Source organism: Salmo salar, chromosome ssa25, assembly GCF_905237065.1.
Source record: "Salmo salar chromosome ssa25, Ssal_v3.1, whole genome shotgun sequence".
NCBI lineage: Eukaryota > Metazoa > Chordata > Actinopteri > Salmoniformes > Salmonidae > Salmo > Salmo salar.
The window spans coordinates 29,774,563-29,789,032 of record NC_059466.1 but is presented as its reverse complement, the minus strand read 5'-3'; the positions used below and the strand labels follow the sequence as shown (position 1 = coordinate 29,789,032).

Below are 14,470 nucleotides of genomic sequence, written 5' to 3'. Positions count from 1 at the left end.
GTGTGGAGTATTCTGGTTGAGCAATGAGACCTTGCAGCTGTGCTGTTGTATCAATTTCTCACCAACAGGAAATACCATCACCATAGTGATTTATACTGCTATTCAGTGTGACTTCGTAATACCATGCCTGTCTGACAACACATCTGTAAAATAATGCAGTTCCTTTATTCATCCTACCAGTGCTGTGTGTGCCAACGTAACACAGGATCAATCAGAGTATTTACTGTAGAACTTGACAAACTAACCCCAGAGAGACTGTTTGTAATACCTAACTAAGCCTCTGTCTAAACTGTTGTTCATCATGTATCCACAGCCTGGGTTAGTTTATATAGCCCAGAGGAGAAATGTTTATATTGGCTTTAAGATCAGACTGTCCCTATTCGGTCACAGCAAAGTTTTCCTTTGGCATTATCAGATGGTTGTATTATTGTATCTTCTCTGTATTGATGTTAAACGCATCCAAAGCTGCTTTTCTCATCATCATCACCACAACAAGATGCATTTTCTCACAGTGCAGTCTAAACACCTGCATCCTGTAATGTTTCTTGTCACCTCTGTGTACTTCAGACCCCCAGGTGGCAGGGTTTCTCTGTGTACTCCAGACCCCCAGGTGGCAGGGTTTCTCTGTGTACTCCAGACCCCCAGGTGGCAGGGTTTCTCTCTGTACTTCAGACCCCCAGGTGGCAGGGTTTCTCTGTGTACTCCAGACCCCCAGGTGGCAGGGTTTCTCTGTGTACTCCAGACCCCCAGGTGGCAGGGTTTCTCTCTGTACTTCAGACCCCCAGGTGGCAGGGTTTCTCTCTGTACTGCAGACCCCCAGGTGGCAGGGTTTCTCTGTGTACTCCAGACCCCCAGGTGGCAGGGTTTCTCTCTGTACTTCAGACCCCCAGGTGGCAGGGTTTCTCTCTGTACTCTAGATCCCCAGGTGGCAGGGTTTCTCTCTGTACTTCAGACCCCCAGGTGGCAGGGTTTCTCTGTGTACTCCAGACCCCCAGGTGGCAGGGTTTCTCTGTGTACTCCAGACCCCCAGGTGGCAGGGTTTCTCTCTGTACTCTAGACCCCCAGGTGGCAGGGTTTCTCTCTGTACTTCAGACCCCCAGGTGGCAGGGTTTCTCTCTGTACTGCAGACCCCCAGGTGGCAGAGTTTCTCTGTGTACTGCAGACCCCCAGGTGGCAGGGTTTCTCTGTGTACTTCAGACCCCCAGGTGGCAGGGTTTCTCTGTGTACTTCAGACCCCAGGTGGCAGGGTTTCTCTCTGTACTGCAGACCCCCAGGTGGCAGGGTTTCTCTCTGTACTTCAGACCCCCAGGTGGCAGGGTTTCTCTCTGTATTGCAGACCCCCAGGTGGCAGGGTTTCTCTCTGTACTCTAGACCCCCAGGCGGCAGGGTTTCTCTCTGTACTTCAGACCCCCAGGTGGCAGGGTTTCTCTCTGTACTTCAGACCCCCAGGTGGCAGGGTTTCTCTGTGTACTTCAGACCCCCAGGCGGCAGGGTTTCTCTGTGTACTTCAGACCCCCAGGTGGCAGGGTTTCTCTGTGTACTTCAGACCCCCAGGTGGCAGGGTTTCTCTGTGTACTTCAGACCCCCAGGTGGTAGGGTTTCTCTCTGTACTGCAGACCCCCAGGTGGCAGGGTTTCTCTCTGTACTGCAGACCCCCAGGCGGCAGGGTTTCTCTGTGTACTGCAGACCCCCAGGTGGCAGGGTTTCTCTGTGTACTTCAGACCCCCAGGTGGCAGGGTTTCTCTGTGTACTTCAGACCCCCAGGTGGCAGGGTTTCTCTGTGTAATTCAGACCCCCAGGTGGCAGGGTTTCTCTGTGTACATCAGACCCCCAGGTGGCAGGGTTTCTCTGTGTACTTCAGACCCCCAGGTGGCAGGGTTTCTCTCTGTACTGCAGACCCCCAGGTGGCAGGGTTTCTCTCTGTACTTCAGACCCCCAGGTGGCAGGGTTTCTCTGTGTACTGCAGACCCCCAGGTGGCAGGGTTTCTCTGTGTACTGCAGACCCCCAGGTGGCAGGGTTTCTCTCTGTACTTCAGACCCCCAGGTGGCAGGGTTTCTCTCTGTACTTCAGACCCCCAGGTGGCAGGGTTTCTCTCTGTACTGCAGACCCCCAGGTGGCAGGGTTTCTCTGTGTACTCCAGACCCCCAGGTGGCAGGGTTTCTCTCTGTACTTCAGACCCCCAGGTGGCAGGGTTTCTCTCTGTACTTCAGACCCCCAGGTGGCAGGGTTTCTCTCTGTACTCTAGACCCCCAGGTGGCAGGGTTTCTCTCTGTACTTCAGACCCCCAGGTGGCAGGGTTTCTCTGTGTACTCCAGACCCCCAGGTGGCAGGGTTTCTCTGTGTACTCCAGACCCCCAGGTGGCAGGGTTTCTCTGTGTACTCCAGACCCCCAGGTGGCAGGGTTTCTCTCTGTACTCTAGACCCCCAGGTGGCAGGGTTTCTCTCTGTACTTCAGACCCCCAGGTGGCAGGGTTTCTCTGTGTACTCCAGACCCCCAGGTGGCAGGGTTTCTCTGTGTACTCCAGACCCCCAGGTGGCAGGGTTTCTCTCTGTACTCTAGACCCCCAGGTGGCAGGGTTTCTCTCTGTACTTCAGACCCCCAGGTGGCAGGGTTTCTCTGTGTACTGCAGACCCCCAGGTGGCAGAGTTTCTCTGTGTACTGCAGACCCCCAGGTGGCAGGGTTTCTCTGTGTACTTCAGACCCCCAGGTGGCAGGGTTTCTCTCTGTACTGCAGACCCCCAGGTGGCAGGGTTTCTCTCTGTACTGCAGACCCCCAGGTGGCAGGGTTTCTCTCTGTACTTCAGACCCCCAGGTGGCAGGGTTTCTCTGTGTACTTCAGACCCCCAGGTGGCAGGGTTTCTCTGTGTACTTCAGACCCCCAGGTGGCAGGGTTTCTCTCTGTACTCTAGACCCCCAGGCGGCAGGGTTTCTCTGTGTACTTCAGACCCCCAGGTGGCAGGGTTTCTCTCTGTACTTCAGACCCCCAGGTGGCAGGGTTTCTCTGTGTACTTCAGACCCCCAGGCGGCAGGGTTTCTCTGTGTACTTCAGACCCCCAGGTGGCAGGGTTTCTCTGTGTACTTCAGACCCCCAGGTGGCAGGGTTTCTCTGTGTACTTCAGACCCCCAGGTGGCAGGGTTTCTCTGTGTACTTCAGACCCCCAGGTGGCAGGGTTTCTCTCTGTACTGCAGACCCCCAGGTGGCAGGGTTTCTCTCTGTACTGCAGACCCCCAGGCGGCAGGGTTTCTCTGTGTACTGCAGACCCCCAGGTGGCAGGGTTTCTCTGTGTACTTCAGACCCCCAGGTGGCAGGGTTTCTCTGTGTACTTCAGACCCCCAGGTGGCAGGGTTTCTCTGTGTACTTCAGACCCCCAGGTGGCAGGGTTTCTCTGTGTACTTCAGACCCCCAGGTGGCAGGGTTTCTCTGTGTACATCAGACCCCCAGGTGGCAGGGTTTCTCTGTGTACTTCAGACCCCCAGGTGGCAGGGTTTCTCTCTGTACTGCAGACCCCCAGGTGGCAGGGTTTCTCTCTGTACTTCAGACCCCCAGGTGGCAGGGTTTCTCTGTGTACTCCAGACCCCCAGGTGGCAGGGTTTCTCTGTGTACTCCAGACCCCCAGGTGGCAGGGTTTCTCTGTGTACTCCAGACCCCCAGGTGGCAGGGTTTCTCTCTGTACTCTAGACCCCCAGGTGGCAGGGTTTCTCTCTGTACTTCAGACCCCCAGGTGGCAGGGTTTCTCTGTGTACTGCAGACCCCCAGGTGGCAGAGTTTCTCTGTGTACTGCAGACCCCCAGGTGGCAGGGTTTCTCTGTGTACTTCAGACCCCCAGGTGGCAGGGTTTCTCTGTGTACTGCAGACCCCCAGGTGGCAGGGTTTCTCTCTGTACTTCAGACCCCCAGGTGGCAGGGTTTCTCTCTGTATTGCAGACCCCCAGGTGGCAGGGTTTCTCTGTGTACTTCAGACCCCCAGGTGGCAGGGTTTCTCTCTGTACTCTAGACCCCCAGGCGGCAGGGTTTCTCTGTGTACTTCAGACCCCCAGGTGGCAGGGTTTCTCTCTGTACTTCAGACCCCCAGGTGGCAGGGTTTCTCTGTGTACTTCAGACCCCCAGGCGGCAGGGTTTCTCTGTGTACTTCAGACCCCCAGGTGGCAGGGTTTCTCTGTGTACTTCAGACCCCCAGGTGGCAGGGTTTCTCTGTGTACTTCAGACCCCCCAGGTGGCAGGGTTTCTCTGTGTACTTCAGACCCCCAGGTGGCAGGGTTTCTCTCTGTACTGCAGACCCCCAGGTGGCAGGGTTTCTCTCTGTACTGCAGACCCCCAGGCGGCAGGGTTTCTCTGTGTACTGCAGACCCCCAGGTGGCAGGGTTTCTCTGTGTACTTCAGACCCCCAGGTGGCAGGGTTTCTCTGTGTACTTCAGACCCCCAGGTGGCAGGGTTTCTCTGTGTACTTCAGACCCCCAGGTGGCAGGGTTTCTCTGTGTACTTCAGACCCCCAGGTGGCAGGGTTTCTCTGTGTACTTCAGACCCCCAGGTGGCAGGGTTTCTCTGTGTACATCAGACCCCCAGGTGGCAGGGTTTCTCTGTGTACTTCAGACCCCCAGGTGGCAGGGTTTCTCTCTGTACTGCAGACCCCCAGGTGGCAGGGTTTCTCTCTGTACTTCAGACCCCCAGGTGGCAGGGTTTCTCTCTGTACTTCAGACCCCCAGGTGGCAGGGTTTCTCTCTGTACTGCAGACCCCCAGGTGGCAGGGTTTCTCTCTGTATTGCAGACCCCCAGGTGGCAGGGTTTCTCTGTGTACTTCAGACCCCCAGGTGGCAGGGTTTCTCTGTGTACTTCAGACCCCCAGGTGGCAGGGTTTCTCTCTGTACTCTAGACCCCCAGGCGGCAGGGTTTCTCTGTGTACTCTAGACCCCCAGGCGGCAGGGTTTCTCTCTGTACTTCAGACCCCCAGGTGGCAGGGTTTCTCTGTGTACTGCAGACCCCCAGGTGGCAGGGTTTCTCTGTGTACTGCAGACCCCCAGGTGGCAGGGTTTCTCTCTGTACTTCAGACCCCCAGGTGGCAGGGTTTCTCTCTGTACTTCAGACCCCCAGGTGGCAGGGTTTCTCTCTGTACTGCAGACCCCCAGGTGGCAGGGTTTCTCTGTGTACTCCAGACCCCCAGGTGGCAGGGTTTCTCTGTGTACTCCAGACCCCCAGGTGGCAGGGTTTCTCTCTGTACTTCAGACCCCCAGGTGGCAGGGTTTCTCTCTGTACTCTAGACCCCCAGGTGGCAGGGTTTCTCTCTGTACTTCAGACCCCCAGGTGGCAGGGTTTCTCTCTGTACTTCAGACCCCCAGGTGGCAGGGTTTCTCTGTGTACTCCAGACCCCCAGGTGGCAGGGTTTCTCTGTGTACTCCAGACCCCCAGGTGGCAGGGTTTCTCTGTGTACTCCAGACCCCCAGGTGGCAGGGTTTCTCTCTGTACTCTAGACCCCCAGGTGGCAGGGTTTCTCTCTGTACTTCAGACCCCCAGGTGGCAGGGTTTCTCTGTGTACTGCAGACCCCCAGGTGGCAGGGTTTCTCTGTGTACTGCAGACCCCCAGGTGGCAGAGTTTCTCTGTGTACTGCAGACCCCCAGGTGGCAGGGTTTCTCTGTGTACTTCAGACCCCCAGGTGGCAGGGTTTCTCTGTGTACTGCAGACCCCCAGGTGGCAGGGTTTCTCTGTGTACTTCAGACCCCCAGGTGGCAGGGTTTCTCTCTGTACTGCAGACCCCCAGGTGGCAGGGTTTCTCTCTGTACTTCAGACCCCCAGGTGGCAGGGTTTCTCTCTGTATTGCAGACCCCCAGGTGGCAGGGTTTCTCTGTGTACTTCAGACCCCCAGGTGGCAGGGTTTCTCTGTGTACTTCAGACCCCCAGGTGGCAGGGTTTCTCTCTGTACTCTAGACCCCCAGGCGGCAGGGTTTCTCTGTGTACTTCAGACCCCCAGGTGGCAGGGTTTCTCTCTGTACTGCAGACCCCCAGGTGGCAGGGTTTCTCTCTGTACTGCAGACCCCCAGGTGGCAGGGTTTCTCTCTGTACTTCAGACCCCAGGTGGCAGGGTTTCTCTGTGTACTGCAGACCCCCAGGTGGCAGGGTTTCTCTGTGTACTGCAGACCCCCAGGTGGCAGGGTTTCTCTGTGTACTGCAGACCCCCAGGTGGCAGGGTTTCTCTGTGTACTTCAGACCCCCAGGTGGCAGGGTTTCTCTGTGTACTGCAGACCCCCAGGCGGCAGGGTTTCTCTGTGTACTGCAGACCCCCAGGTGGCAGGGTTTCTCTGTGTACTTCAGACCCCCAGGCGGCAGGGTTTCTCTGTGTACTTCAGACCCCCAGGCGGCAGGGTTTCTCTGTGTACTTCAGACCCCCAGGCGGCAGGGTTTCTCTGTGTACTTCAGACCCCCAGGCGGCAGGGTTTCTCTGTGTACTTCAGACCCCCAGGCGGCAGGGTTTCTCTGTGTACTTCAGACCCCCAGGTGGCAGGGTTTCTCTGTGTACTTCAGACCCCCAGGCGGCAGGGTTTCTCTCTGTACTTCAGACCCCCAGGCGGCAGGGTTTCTCTGTGTACTTCAGACCCCCAGGCGGCAGGGTTTCTCTGTGTACTTCAGACCCCCAGGCGGCAGGGTTTCTCTGTGTACTTCAGACCCCCAGGCGGCAGGGGTTCTCTGTGTACTTCAGACCCCCAGGCGGCAGGGGTTCTCTGTGTACTTCAGACCCCCAGGCGGCAGGGGTTCTCTGTGTACTTCAGACCCCCAGGCGGCAGGGGTTCTCTGTGTACTTCAGACCCCCAGGCGGCAGGGGTTCTCTGTGTACTTCAGACCCCCAGGCGGCAGGGGTTCTCTCTGTACTTCAGACCCCCAGGCGGCAGGGGTTCTCTCTGTACTTCAGACCCCCAGGCGGCAGGGGTTCTCTGTGTACTTCAGACCCCCAGGCGGCAGGGGTTCTCTGTGTACTTCAGACCCCCAGGCGGCAGGGTTTCTCTCTGTACTGCAGACCCCCAGGCGGCAGGGTTTCTCTCTGTACTGCAGACCCCCAGGCGGCAGGGTTTCTCTGTGTACTGCAGACCCCCAGGCGGCAGGGTTTCTCTGTGTACTTCAGACCCCCAGGCGGCAGGGTTTCTCTGTGTACTTCAGACCCCCAGGCGGCAGGGTTTCTCTGTGTACTTCAGACCCCCAGGCGGCAGGGTTTCTCTGTGTACATCAGACCCCCAGGCGGCAGGGTTTCTCTGTGTACTTCAGACCCCCAGGTGGCAGGGTTTCTCTCTGTACTGCAGACCCCCAGGTGGCAGGGTTTCTCTCTGTACTTCAGACCCCCAGGTGGCAGGGTTTCTCTCTGTACTTCAGACCCCAGGTGGCAGGGTTTCTCTGTGTACTGCAGACCCCCAGGTGGCAGGGTTTCTCTGTGTACTGCAGACCCCCAGGTGGCAGGGTTTCTCTGTGTACTGCAGACCCCCAGGTGGCAGGGTTTCTCTGTGTACTGCAGACCCCCAGGTGGCAGGGTTTCTCTCTGTACTTCAGACCCCCAGGTGGCAGGGTTTCTCTGTGTACTTCAGACCCCCAGGTGGCAGGGTTTCTCTGTGTACTTCAGACCCCCAGGCGTTAGGGTTTCTCTCTGTACTTCAGACCCCCAGGCGGCAGGGTTTCTCTGTGTACTTCAGACCCCCAGGCGGCAGGGTTTCTCTGTGTACTTCAGACCCCCAGGCGGCAGGGTTTCTCTGTGTACTTCAGACCCCCAGGCGGCAGGGTTTCTCTGTGTACTTCAGACCCCCAGGCGGCAGGGTTTCTCTGTGTACTTCAGACCCCCAGGCGGCAGGGTTTCTCTGTGTACTTCAGACCCCCAGGCGGCAGGGTTTCTCTGTGTACTTCAGACCCCCAGGCGGCAGGGGTTCTCTGTGTACTTCAGACCCCCAGGCGGCAGGGGTTCTCTGTGTACTTCAGACCCCCAGGCGGCAGGGGTACTCTGTGTACTTCAGACCCCCCGGCGGCAGGGGTACTCTGTGTACTTCAGACCCCCAGGCGGCAGGGGTTCTCTGTGTACTTCAGACCCCCAGGCGGCAGGGGTTCTCTGTGTACTTCAGACCCCCAGGCGGCAGGGGTTCTCTGTGTACTTCAGACCCCCAGGCGGCAGGGGTTCTCTGTGTACTTCAGACCCCCAGGCGGCAGGGGTTCTCTGTGTACTTCAGACCCCCAGGCGGCAGGGGTTCTCTGTGTACTTCAGACCCCCAGGCGGCAGGGGTTCTCTGTGTACTTCAGACCCCCAGGCGGCAGGGGTACTCTGTGTACTTCAGACCCCCAGGCGGCAGGGGTTCTCTGTGTACTTCAGACCCCCAGGCGGCAGGGGTTCTCTGTGTACTTCAGACCCCCAGGCGGCAGGGGTTCTCTGTGTACTTCAGACCCCCAGGCGGCAGGGGTTCTCTGTGTACTTCAGACCCCCAGGCGGCAGGGGTTCTCTGTGTACTTCAGACCCCCAGGCGGCAGGGTTTCTCTGTGTACTTCAGACCCCCAGGCGGCAGGGTTTCTCTGTGTACTTCAGACCCCCAGGCGGCAGGGTTTCTCTGTGTACTTCAGACCCCCAGGCGGCAGGGGTTCTCTGTGTACTTCAGACCCCCAGGCGGCAGGGGTTCTCTGTGTACTTCAGACCCCCAGGCGGCAGGGGTTCTCTCTGTACTTCAGACCCCCAGGCGGCAGGGTTTCTCTCTGTACTTCAGACCCCCAGGCGGCAGGGTTTCTCTCTGTACTTCAGACCCCCAGGTGGCAGGGTTTCTCTCAGATATTCAAGTAATGTGCATGGATCTCATGTTAGGATTCAGGACATTTGGTTGGTTTGTTAGATGGTTAGACACTGTTCACTGGACATTTTTGAAACTAGTCCTGGTACATAGATTTGTATGCTTTTTTTAAACTTTGCAATCATTGGTTTTTGTTTGGAATACCTTTTAAAGTGAAGAATTGGAGTCTCGTCATCATTCTGTTACCATGGCATCTCTTTAGAGTCCTGCAAAGCCATGTCCCAATGCAGAGAATGCACTCCAGAGCCACGCTGTCTGCTGGTGACAGTTGCTGAGGACATATTTAGGCCCTAGCCCCTCTGGGTGGCCTCATTAATTAAAGACTACTGGTGAGGCCACACACACACTGATATCAAGTGAACACACAGACATTTATACATTTGCACACATCTTGGCTCACTTACACATTAACACTCACACACACTCTCCCAGTCTGGATGTGTGTCAGTCAGATGCTGTATTTGTTTACTCTCCACTATTGCCTCAGAACAGGCTGTACTACAGGCCCTGCACGCGCACACCACAGGAGGATGGTGGCACCTTAATTGGGGAAGACGTGCTTGTGGTAATGACTGGAATGGAATTAGTGGAATGGTATCAATGGTTTCCATGTGTTCGATGCCATTCCATTTACTCTGTTCCAGACATAATGAGCCTTCCTCCCCTCAGCAGCCTCCACTGGCGCACACACACACACACTGAGAGAGATATCATGTAAATCTAAGCTCCAGTTCTGGCAGGATCTACAGCCTGTGAACAGCTTTAGTAGAGTGGATCTGGCAGAATCTACGATCACAACCCCCATGCACCCCCGTGCAAATCATAGCAACCTCTCTCTCTAATAATAAACCTCCATTTGGGCTCCCGGCTCCTCCATGTTGCTCATATGGGCTTCATGGGAAATGCAGTGATTTGGCCCGCTGGAGGCTTTCTCTCTCTGTCGTTTTTCTTTCTCTCTCATTTTTCTCTCGCCATCCTTCTGTCTCTCCCTCCCTCAGAAAAAGTCAGAGAGAGAGATGCTTCACCAGTTGTTGTGGAATGTAAACTGTGTAGTCAGGAATAGGCTAGGGCCTGAACGACAGAGACATGACCACATGGAAACACTCCTCTCTACTCCTCTCCTCAGTATAATCCGTATGCTGTAATCAGGGTGGCAGCTTAGTGTTTCCTGTTTTGGTCCCGCCCTCTGTCCCATTGTCCTGTCAGTCAACACCAGTAGTTCCCAGTCTGTTTCCTATGACCATTTGAATCCATTCTTTATCTGGATCAGTGGTGAGAATAGCAGGACCCGTGTCGTGTATGAGTCTGAACCAGCTTGCAGTAAGTCACACAGCAGCCGCTCTCACCAGTGACAGGAAGAAGGGTAAAGCTGGCCCCACATATACACTGGGGCTGGCGTCAGCTGCCAGAACCTGGTTTGGGGATGAGACTTTCCCGGGCATCTATTTGTAGAATAATGGAAACACGCAGAAGATTGGAATAGCAGAGAGGAATGTCTCTGCCCTCCTGGTTTATGGTCTGACACTCTGTGGAGAGACACATGTCCACAGTGCTCCATGCTAGAGCCCCACAGGCTTACTACAGGCTTACTACACACAGCATTGAGATTTGGAGCTGGGACACTGCCTTGGTTTTAAAGTAATTGAAGAGGTTCTCAGCTGGACAAATAGTTTTTCTTACAGAGGATGAATAGTGTCTCCAGTAGATTTATTCTCCTGACCTTTCGGTGGTGTAGGAGTGTCATTCATTTAAGGAGGGGCAGTCAGAGCTGTAAGATGGGATGAATTTAGCCACATAAACAATGATTAATCACTCTGATGGCATAGAGCAGATAATAATAATAATCATCATAATAACAATAATAATGATAATACTTTTGTTTACATTTTTGTAAGTGTTTATTCACTAGATTAGAAATGGCAGAGATTACTTTTATCTGTTCATAATGTTTTCATATGGCAGTTCATTTTTCATTCCTTAAGCTCCCTTGAGCAAAACACTGAGTTGCTCAACTCAGCCTGTAGTGTTTCTGACTCAGATCCATGTGGTGAGCCAAACCATCTGTATCTCTCCTGGAACTGGGAAATCACAACCTATCTCTATAGGTGACAATGTACAGAGAGAATGTGTGTGTTACGACCAGCCGTTGCGTGGACCGTGTCAATGAAAGGAATTGGGGGACCACGTTGTCTCATGCGAACGTTGAGAAATATTTATTACAAATCCATGGCCCTCAGGCTGAAAATAACACACATTGTACTGGTGGCAATAAGTACTATGTGAACCCAGGAGACCTGAAGCCCCACCCCATAGCACCCAAATAAATACATACATACATACATACATACATACATACATACATACATACATACATACATACATATACACCTCCCCTCAGTCACAGGTTCAACTCATCACCTGTGATCAGGGATCCAGGGAGGAAAGAGAGGGAACAGAAAGAGAACAAATGAATACACAAGATAATAACGTAACTCCCATTCATTCATATTTAAGAACAGATCAGTATGTAATGATGAAAGTATGCATATAACTGTATGTTGATGAAATATGGATTATGATACCAATTTAGCTACTGACCAGTGGAATAAAGGATAAACACTTAATAATATACATCCAACTCATACTCTGCCCCTTTTAGATAGAGCTGACAGGCACCCCGTGAAGCCTCCCCTTCACTGTGTGGGTGTGTCCAGTCACCTATGTCTGCTCTAGTCCACTGGCTGGGTGGGCTCTTAGTCTGTCTCTAGTCTTAGATACACCCCTTAACGGAGGGAGGGAGGGTGACACGGAGAGGTAGGGCAAGAGAGAGAGCGTCTAGAGACAGGGTGTGTGAGAGAGTTGAGGGAGGGTTAAAGGGAATGAGAGAGTGTGAGCTAGAGAGAGACGGAGGGAGGTAGATCAGGGATCTGTGTGAAGTCAGGTCAGTCAGTCTCAGTGCTACTCAGACCATCTCTCTGGATTAGTAATCCTGCCCTTTGGATTGGATTGTTCTGGGACTGAGTGTTTGGGAAAGAGCCTGTATTTGAAGAATAGGCCTGGGGCAGGGTGTCTTGGACTGGGAGCGTGTACTAACTAGTATTTGGACTACCGAGTCGTGTCCTATGGAGGTTCAGGTCCAGAGTCGGCCGCTGCCACCCACCATCCCGGAGAATGGGGCGGCCCCTGACCCTGAACCCCACACTGTTAACGGTCATCGTCATGCCATCAGTGGGGAGGCAGAGCTGCCTGTCTCCAAGTCGCAGAGGAGACGAAGCGATGTCAAAGTCTACAAGGAGTTCTGTGACTTCTACGCACGCTTGTAAGTCCTGGAGCCAGGATACATGTTACACACTGGGGAGGAGGTGTGTGTAACAGGATTGAGTGGATCTCTGAAGTCACCTAAGTGATTCAGTGATAACATCTGACTAGTGTACATTATTTTGGGATTAAACCCACTCGGTTGATTTATTGTTTAAGGTTATCACAATTAACTGTCGTTGACCTTTGTTTGTAAAAGCGTATTGGAAATGTTAGGAATGGGAAGAATTCTGGTATTATAGCAGTGTAAGGAACAGTTTGATGATCTGAATTCTATAAAGTGTTATTTGACGAACACACAGTTGGCCGGTTTCATGCTCTAGGTCACGGTACCATGGTGACGTAGTGGACAGTGGCTCAGAGACCCTGTGCTATTTTAATGTTGGGGGAGTTTGTTATGCAAAGTGAAATATGCCGGCAGGCATGAGAACTATGTGTCAGTGTGTGCGTGCATTCGTCTGTGTGTGTGAAAGGAAGGTATCTAGGGGATGAGGGCAGGCTAAATATATGTGAGCTTTTTTATGTTGTGCCCCTGTGAATAGTGAGAATGGGGGTTACTCAGATAATGTTGGCCATTGGGGACAATGTTGTCAGCATTAAAAATATATTATCAGTGAATGTTTCACATTTCAAACAAGCTTAAGTCAGTGAATATGTCTGGAATGCTAATCATTAGCAAGTCTATAAGGAAGTGAGGGTCACAGTTCGACGTTTTGACTTATTCGGGGAGGCTAAGTCCGATCCTTAGATGCCTCAGATACTCCAGCACAGACCATACAGTATCTTTCAACCATTGGGACAGAATAGCCATTAATACTCTAGTATGGTTAATAAAACAGAAGCTCTGATGTGTGATGACAACCTGGTCATTTTCTAAACATGAGCACTAGAGACAGTTGGGGGGGAGAGAGAGAGATACCGCTCTGTCTCCCTGTGATACAAACTCACTAAGTTAGTATCAAGAAGTATTTACCAAGTAGTTCAGCACTGACTTAACAGTCGTTCTGTCTATGGGGGAAATGCTTGAGGCTTTTGTCACTTCCTTCCTGCAGGGCCAGAACAGGGCGTCTGAGTCCTTCCTTCTGTCTGATGTCACACCAGGGTCCTGACAATATGGCCCCCATACGTACATACATTACATCAGACAGTGTGATGATAGCTGTAGAATAGCTTGACTGAACCTCTGCATTGATTCCACATCTTGTGTGAATACGTTCTGTGTGCTCTGGAATGTAGTGAGTTACTGTAGTGTTGATCCTGCTGTAGGATATACAGTTACTATATGATGAGAGCGGTAGGAAGAAAGACACAAGAGGGACATAAGATTCAGAGAAAGGTCAGGTGTCTCTCTGAGGGGAGAGCAGTGCCATATATACACTGAACAAAAATATAAACGCAACAATTTCAAAGTTACAGTTCATTTAAGGAAATCAGTCAATTGAAATTCATTAGGCCCTAATCTATGGATTTCACATGACTGGGAATACAGATATGCATCTGTTGGTCACAGATACCTTAAAAAAAAGGTAGGGGCGTGGATCAGAAAACCAGTCAGTATCTGTTGTGACCACCATTTGCATCATGCAGTGCGGCACATGTCCTTCGCATAGAGTTGATCAGGCCCACTTCTCTTCGATGGCTGTGTGAAGTTTCTGGATATTGGCGGGAACCGGAACACGCTGTCGTACACGTCGATCCAGAGTATCCTAAACATGCTCAGTGTGTGACATGTCTGGTGAGTATGCAGGCCATGGAAGAACTGGGGCATTTTTAGCTGCCAGAAATTGTGTACAGATCCTTGCTACATGGGGCCGTGTATTATCATGCTGAAACATGAGGTGATGGCGGCGGATGAATGGCACGACAATGGGCCTCAAGATCTCGTCACGTTATGTGTGTGCATTCGAATTGACATCGATAAAATGCAATTGTTGTCTGTAGTTTATGCCTGCCCATACCATAACCCCCCACCACCATGGGGCACTCTGTTCATAACGTTGACATCAGCAAACCGCTCACCCACACAACGTCCTACATGCTGTCTGCCATCTGCCCGGTACAGTTGAAACCAGGATTCATCCATGAAGAGCACACTTCTCCAGTGTGCCAGTGGCCATCAATGGTTAGCATTTGCCCACTGAAGTTGGTTACGACACCGAACTGCAGTCACGTCAAGACCCTGGTGAGGACAACGAGATGCGCTTCCCTGAGATGGTTTCTGACAGTTTGTGCAGAAGCTGACCCGGTTGGCTGGTCTCAGGCGATCCCGCAGGTGAAGAAGCCGGAGGTGGAAGTCCTGGGCTGGCGTGGTTACAGGTGGTCTGCGGTTGTGAGGCCGGTTGAACGTACTG

At 53.1% G+C, this 14,470-nt stretch overlaps 1 protein-coding gene across 7 annotated transcripts in view; it reads left to right on the top strand.

The window, feature by feature from the left end:
- LOC106586532 (LIM and senescent cell antigen-like-containing domain protein 1) overlaps positions 1-14,470 on the top strand; it is a 43,282-nt gene that overhangs the window by 10,920 nt on the left and 17,892 nt on the right. Inside the window, exon 1 of one of the 7 annotated variants that reach the window (XM_014173934.2) lies at positions 11,640-12,120. The exons of 4 other annotated variants lie outside the window; for them this stretch is intronic. In XM_014173934.2, the coding sequence (XP_014029409.1) occupies positions 11,924-12,120 (197 nt within the window). In that variant the 5' untranslated portion in view covers positions 11,640-11,923. Of the gene's footprint in view, positions 1-11,639; positions 12,121-14,470 lie in introns of those variants that run through there. 2 more of the 7 variants (XM_014173933.2, XM_014173935.2) reach the window with 2 other exon arrangements.